The sequence below is a fragment of the Salmo salar genome, chromosome ssa09 (assembly GCF_905237065.1).
Source record: "Salmo salar chromosome ssa09, Ssal_v3.1, whole genome shotgun sequence".
In the NCBI taxonomy this organism is placed as follows: Eukaryota; Metazoa; Chordata; class Actinopteri; order Salmoniformes; family Salmonidae; genus Salmo; species Salmo salar.
Genome location: NC_059450.1, coordinates 78,032,585 through 78,040,418, shown reverse-complemented (window position 1 = coordinate 78,040,418; position 7,834 = coordinate 78,032,585). Strand labels below are relative to the sequence as shown.

The window sequence follows — 7,834 nt, the reverse complement described above, 5'->3', positions numbered from 1 at the left end:
GCTGGTGGGGGTGGTGGGGTGGGTTGGGCTGTGGGGAGGTTCAGGTGGGGGGCTCTTCCTGTCTTCCCCCACTAATATTCATACAGAGAACCAGGACGTTTGCCCCTCTCTGTTCCCCACTCTTAGCCTGTTAGGGGAATATACATGTTACTGGATCATGTAACAAAAGGAAAACAGAACAGTGCTTTATCGGTCAAAGACAATCAGTTGTGACCATAGATGGTTAAAGAAATTGGCATTTTTATGCAAGGAAGGATTCTGCCACATGACTTACAGTATAGCTAGATTTAAATTAAACTTTGTTACATGTCAGGGGATATAGTTTGTTTGCCTTGACACTAGAATTCTATCAACCAATGCTGGTTAGATTTACTCCTCTCAGTCCACTCCTGACAAAGGTCAAATGAAGAGTCTTTATCCCCCTCCTCTTCCCCAAAGTCACGGCCCCTGTCCTGTCCCGTCCCTGCCCTGTCCTGTCCCTGTCCTGGTCCTGTCCTTGTCTTGTCCCTGTCTTGTCCCTGTCTTGTCCCTGTCCTGTCCCTGTCCCTGTCCCTGTCCCGTCCTGTCTTGTCCCTGTCTTGTCCTGTCCTGCCCCTGTCCTGTCCCTGTCCTGTCCCTGTCCTGCCCCTATCCCTGTCCCTGTCCTGCCCTTGTCCTGTCCAGTCCCTGTCCCTTCTCCCTGTCCCTGTCCCTGGTCCTGGTCCTGGTCCCTTGTCTTGTCCCTGTCTTGTCCCTGTCCTGTCACTGTCCCGTCCCTGTCCCTGTCCTGTCCCTGTCCTGTCTTGTCCCTGTCTTGTCCTGTCCCTGTCCCTGTTCTGTCCCTGTCCTGCCCCTGTTCTGTCCCTGTCCTGTCCCTGTCCTGTCCCTGTCCTATCCCTGTGTGTCTTCAAGGCGCTGCGTAAAACACTCTATGTAAGTAATCTGACAAGACAGCGATCAGAGGGACGGAGAAGAAGCCTCTTGGCAGCTCAGATTATACAAAACAGTGAGGGATTAGAAGACCCATAAAAAACTATTTTACCCAGGCTGCTTTAGATGACTGATATAGACAGGGATTGCAGCCATCCCAGGAAAATACACTCACTCACATGTCGTTGGGAATTAAGATGAAGAAAGGGAATGAGAGGAGGAGGAAGAGGTGGAGGAGGAGGGAATAAAACTTTTGGCCGGGGCTAGCAGCTGTAAGGGGCGTGGTGGAGGAATGTGATCAGTGCTATGTAATCAGACCCACTAATTACTGTACATGTCATAAAGCGCTTGCTTTAGGCTAGCTAGGGACCAGCTGAGACCCAGGTGCTATCTACTGCATGGTTAGAACCGTCCCCTTTAATGTTATTGTCCATAATCACATTTTACCAGGGACCAAATCAATAATGTGGACTCAATCTAAAACAGTACCATTTTTCCTGACAACAGCATCATCATCATCATAAGACACAGTTGAGGCATGAGCATTTAATGCTGTTGGTTTTTAGAGGCAGAATTACAATGTGCAGCAGATACTGTATAAGGACTCGTTGACTAAATCAATCTCACCTCAAGGTCATGTTTTATAATGTATTTTTATATAGTACACCTAACCTAATGTCAATCTCTCATTGCCTCTCAGAGCTCTAACCAAGAACTGGACAATGCATCTACTAGAATAACTGACAGCATGACTGGTGTGTCAATCATCTTTCTCTGTCTCTGTCTCTGTCTCTGTCTCTCTCTCTCCACACCAAATGGGTTATCTGGCCTTAATTGTCAGAGCACTCCTTCCATGTAACATAAACAAGCAGGCTCTTTAGCAGTGGCAGCCAAGCAGATCTTTGTTGATGATGGGAACCAAGCAGATGCAGCACCTACTCTGGCCACCTGGTGACCTTTATTCTACTCAGAAGACTGATGGTCTCATCCTGCAGGGCACAGGTCTGTCTCAGATGTCAGGCTGACGCTGACCAAGGTTACTTCGCATGGCATGCTGGCACTGGAAAATTACCAGTGGACATCTGCCTGGCCTGGTGCTGTATAGGAAGAAGATGTACACATCCTTGAAAGGATGTTCTTTCAAATTCTTCCTGAAATTTGAGCCTTGGATGTACAATAATAGTGGATATTATAACAATGTAGAGACTATACTGTATAAACAGTGGCCTCTGAAATTATTGGCACCCTTAAAAGGTGAGAAAAAAATGACTGTATAAAATAAATAATTCAAATACTGAGCTATATTTTATACAAAAAAAATATTGGGAAATTATATAATTTTATACTAACACAATTGCTCAGAGAAAGAGATTTTGTTGAAAAAGTAATACTTTCAAAATGATTGACATCCCTGTTTCCAACCATTTTCAATACCTCACTTTGAGAGGATAACGGCACTGAGACTTTTTCTAAAATGCTTTATAAGAATGGAGAACCCAATGATGATGGAATTTTATTTTATTTGTATTTTTTATTTAATCATTATTTAACTAGGCAACTCAGTTAAGAACACATTTTTATTTATTTATACAAAGATGGCCTACCCTGGCCAAACCCTAACCCGGACGATGCTGGCCAATTTTTCGTCGCCTATGGCACTCCCAATCACGGCCGGTTGTGATACAGCCTGGAATCGAACCAGAGTCTGTAGTGACGCCTCTAGCACTGTGGATATATGATATTAGTGTTGTTATGCTATGTATATTGTGGATACATTTCAGAAGTCAGCATTAGGTTGATGGTGCTGTCTTTTTAACTGTGTGAAAAATGAGCCCTAAATCCATCAGATTGGTAAGGGTTTTTCTGTTGTGTTTGCTCTTTGTTAACATGATAAGCCTGTACAAACAGTATTGAAACCGATTGGCTGCTACAGAACAAATATTTGCCTAGAGAGCTGCACATGTACCCAGAGTTCATGTTGGGTCTCTGAGTGTGGTCGATGACAATAACATCAAAAACACTGCCTCAGCCTTCATGTTCATATTCTCTATTGTGAGACTGTGCCCTCTCCACTGGTATCAAAGCATTACTATTTTAATTCCGCCTTTGAATACCAACTCACCATTTTGATATTTGACGGAATAATGAATGATAAATGACAACAACCTGTTAACCAGAATAATGAATGATAAATGACAACAACCTGTTTACCAGAATAAAGAATGATAAATGACAACAACCTGTTTACCAGAATAATGAATGATAAATGACAACTTATTTACCAGAATTATGTTACGAGAAACAAAACAAAGTCTATTTCACCCTTTGAGTTCATTTCATATTCACATCAAGCAAGGGCATTTCTCAGTCTCTCTCTCTGAAAATCAAATCGAATCAAATGTTATTGGTCACATACACATATTTAGCAGATGTTATTGCGGGTGTATCAAAATGCTTGGGTTCCTAGCTCCAACAGTCCAGTAGTACTTAACAATTCACAACAACACACAAATCTAGACGTAAAATAATGGAATAAAAAAATATATTCATATTAGGACGAGCAATGTGGCAATGACTAAAATACAGTAGACTAGAATACAGAATTGACATTCTTGAGATGAGTAAAGCAGTATCTAAACATTATTAAAGTGATAAATGTTCCATTGCATTTCTCACTCTCTCAAAAAAAGAGAGCTGAAGAATTGCAGTGCCATATAGATTAACTCCCTTTGTAAGCTGGTCTGTGTGATACTGTCATTGCATGGGACTGTGACTCTGTCATCTCCAGGGCTCGTATTGTGGCCATCTTGACTGGGTGGAACAGATGGCAGGCGCCCGGTGGAGGTGAAGGGACGATGAGAGGCGATTAGAGCCTTTCAGATGAGCAGCGGGCCTCCTGCTGGGGTTAGCTTGACACTCCTCAAAGCCTGAAATGACTTCCACACCACTCCATGACGCCTTGTCCTCCATGCTCCAACACATCCAACAGGCAGGAGCCACAGGCAAACAGAGGCTTTACTCTCAGAGATTTCTAACAAACAACAGGCCCTCATTATTTCCTTGAGAGTTAAAGTAGAGCTCTAATGAATTTCAGGTTGAGGCAAAGTCAATGGATTTCTAAAAATGATTCTCTACTGCGTTTGGGTCCGATCTGTCTGAATGGCTCTTCTCAGGGGGGCAACAGGACGACAGTGGACTCACAATAGATGGCACTATGTTGAGGAGAGGAAGAGTGTGGGCATAGATGTGGATGTGGGGGTGTGGATGTGGATGTGGGGGTATGGATGTAGATGTGGGGGTGTGGATGTAGATGTGGTTGGGTGTGGAGATGGGGGTGTGAGTGTAGATGTGGGGGTTTAGATCTGTGGGTGGGATTGTGGATGTGAGGTGTGGGTGTAGATGTGTGTGTGTGGATATGTGTGTGTGGCTGTTGATGTGGGGGGTGTGGGTGTGCATGTGAGGGTGTGGGTGTTGATCTGGGGGTGTAGATGTGTGGGTGTAGATGTGGGGGTGTGGATGTGTGGGTTTAGATGTGGGGGGGTGGATGTGGACGTGAGGGTGTAGATGAGGGGGTGTGGGTGGATGTGGGGTGTGTGGATGTGGGGGTGAGTGCATGTGGGGGTGTGTGGATGTGGGGGATGTAGATGTGAGGGTGTAGATGTGGGGGTGAGGGTGTAGATGTGGGGTGTGTGGATGTGGGCGTGTGTGGATGTGGATGTGAGGGTGTAGATGTGGGGATGTAGATGTGAGGGTGTAGATGTGGGGGTGTGGGTGTAGATGTGGGGGATGTAGACGTGAGGGTGTAGATGTGGGGGTGTGGGTGTAGATGTGGGGTGTGTGGGTGTAGATGTGGGGGATGTAGATTTGAGGGTGTAGATGTGGGGTGTGTGGATGTGGAGGTGTGTGGATGTGGATGTGAGGGCATAGATGTGGGGGTGTGGGTGTAGACGTGGGGGATGTAGACATGAGGGTGTAGTTGTGGGGGTGTGGGTGTAGATGTTGGGGATGTAGATGTGTAGATGTGGGGGTGAGGGTGTAGATGTGGGGTGTGTGGATGTGGATGTGGGGGTGTGTGGATGTGGATGTGAGGGTGTAGATGTGGGAGATGTAGACGTGAGAGTGTAGATGTGGGGGTGTGGGTGTAGATGTGGGGGATGTAGATGTGAGGGTGTAGATGTGGGGGTGAGGGTGTAGATGTGGGGGTGTGGGTGTAGATGTGGGGGATGTAGATTTGAGGGTGTAGATGTGGGGGATGTGGGCATGAGGGTGTAGAAGTGGGGTATAGGTGTAGATGTGGGGTGTGTGGATGTGGGGGTGTGTGGATGTGGATGTGAGGGCGTAGATGTGGGGGTGTGGGTGTAGACGTGGGGGATGTAGACATGAGGGTGTAGTTGTGGGGGTGTGGGTGTAGATGTGGGGGATGTGGGCGTGAGGGTGTAGATGTGGGGGTGAGTGGATGTGGGGGTGTAGATGTGGATGTGATGGTGTAGATGTGGGGGTGTGGGTGTAGATGTTGGGGTTGTAGATGTGTAGATGTGGGGGTGTGGCTGTAGATGTGGGGTGTGCGGATGTGGATGTGGGGGTGTGTGGATGTGGATTTGAGGGTGTAGATGTGGGGGATGTGGACATGAGGGTGTAGATGTGGGGGTGTGGGTGTAGATGTGGGCGTGAGGGTGTAGATGTGGGGGTGTGGGTGTAGATGTGGGGGTGAGTGGATGTGGATGTGGGGGTGTAGATGTGGACGTGATGGTGTATATGTGGGGGTGTGGGTGTAGATGTTGGGGATGTAGATGTGTAGATGTGGGGGTGAGGGTGTAGATGTGGGGTGTGTGGATGTGGATGTGGGGGTGTGTGGATGTGGATTTGAGGGTGTAGATGTGGGGGATGTGGACGTGAGGGTGTAGATGTGGGGGTGTGGGTGTAGATGTGGGCGTGAGGGTGTAGATGTGGGGGTGTGGGTGTAGATGTGGGGGTGAGTGGATGTGGATGTGTGGGTGTAGATGTGGACGTGATGGTGTAGATGTGGGGGTATAGGTGTAGATGTGGGGGATGTGTGGATGTGGACGTGAGGGTGTAGATGTGGACTTGATGTTGTAGATGTGGGGGTGTAAGTGTAGATGTGGGGTGTGTGGATGTGGACATGAGGGTGTAGATGTGGACGTGAGGGTGTAGATGTGGGGGTGTAGGTGTAGATGTGGGGTGTGTGGATGTGGATGTGGGGGTGTGGGCGTGAGGGTGTAGATGTGGGGGGGTGTAGATGTGGGGGGGTGTGGATGTGGACGTGAGGGTGTAGATGTGGGGGTGTGGGTGTAGATGTGGGGTGTGTGGATGTGGATGTGGGGGTGTGTGGATGTGGACATGAGCGTGTAGATGTGGGGGTGTGGGTGTAGATGTGGGGCATGTGGGCGTGAGGGTGTAGATGTGGGGGTGTGGGTGTAGATGTGGACGTGAGGGTGTAGATGTGGGGCATGTGGGCGTGAGGGTGTAGATGTGGGGGTGTGGGTGTAGATGTGGACGTGAGGGTGTGGATGTGGGGGTGTAGTTGTAGATGTGGGGTGTGTGGATGTGGATGTGGGGGTGTGGGCGTGAGGGTGAGATGTGGGGGTGTGGGTGTAGATGTGGGGGGGTGTGGATGTGGACGTGAGGGTGTAGATGTGGGGGTGTAGGTGTAGATGTGGGGTGGGTGGATGTGGATGTGGACATGAGCGTGTAGATGTGGGGGTGTGGGTGTAGATGTGGGGCATGTGAACGTGAGGGTGTAGATGTGGGGCATGTGGGCGTGAGGGTGTAGATGTGGGGGTGTGGGTGTAGATGTGGGGGTGTGTGGATGTGGACGTGAGGGTGTAGATGTGGACGTGAGGGTGTAGATGTGGGGGTGTAGGTGTAGATGTGGGGGTTGTGGGCGTGAGGGTGTAGATGTGGGGGTGTTGATGTAGATGTGGATGTGTATGGATGTGGACGTGAGGGTGTAGATGTGGGGGTGTAGGTGTAGATGTGGGGGTGTGGGTGTAGATGTGGGGTATGTGGATGTGGATTTGGGGGTGTGTGGATGTGGACATGAGTGTGTAGATGTGGGAGTGTTGGTGTAGATGTGGGGGATGTGGACGTGAGGGTGTGTGAGCTCTGCTCGGCAGGGTGTCAGGACAGAGGATGGGGGCCAGAACCAGAGCTAGGTTGCTTCCCAAATGGTACCCTCATTCCTTATAGTGCTCTACTTTTGACCAGAAACTCAAAAGTAGTGCACTATATAGGGAATAGGGTGCTATTTGGGAGAGAGGCCCTCGAGCCAGTGGGAGAGAGTCTGCTTTCTGTCCCACACAGGAAGGGCTAATCGAACTGGAAAGTCCACAGCTGTCAGCTCTCTGACAGGGACACAGCAAAAGATGTTGGTCTGTGTGGACAGAAGGATTTTCCAGCTAAGCCGTCAGACTCCTTTCCCACAGTCCAGCTTCATAAGGACCATACTCTGGCCCAAAACAATTGCCACGCTAATGCCAGGACTATGGACCAAAACACAACTAATGTATTGTTTTGGATGTTTTTGAGACCAATCAAACAAGAAACAACCCCCAAAACGTGCAGTGGTACTGCAGTAGTGGTTTATTGCTTCCCTAAACTTCCATAATAGAATTGTTTTCATATTCTTTAACTGAAGAGTATTTGATTGGAATGACAAGAGTCAGACTGTATGGTACAGGGTTGGAATACAAGGGAAAATTGATTTAACTCAAATACATTAGTATGATGTGATTGGGCACATAGTAGTTGTTCACAGTTTTTACTGAGGGAAATGTCCCATGCTTTAAAGGGGATTTTCAACCTGGGGGAATCTGGGCTTGTTTTCATTATGTCTGAGGACAGTGAGATGTGTTTCACACATAATTGCCCAGGAGGAAGGCAGGTCAGGGCTTCGCACACTAAATGA

General features: G+C 48.2%; 1 protein-coding gene across 1 annotated transcript; it reads right to left on the bottom strand.

The window, feature by feature from the left end:
* Positions 1-3,829: 3,829 nt before the first annotated feature.
* On the bottom strand, positions 3,830-6,682 carry LOC123744794 (mucin-2-like). Its single transcript, XM_045724979.1, has 3 exons — positions 5,023-6,682; positions 4,111-4,271; positions 3,830-3,940 (listed from the first exon to the last, which is right to left on the bottom strand). The coding sequence occupies exons 1-3, from the start codon at positions 6,680-6,682 to the stop codon at positions 3,830-3,832; spliced, it is 1,932 nt and encodes a 643-aa protein (XP_045580935.1).
* Between the last annotated feature and the right edge of the window lie 1,152 nt (positions 6,683-7,834).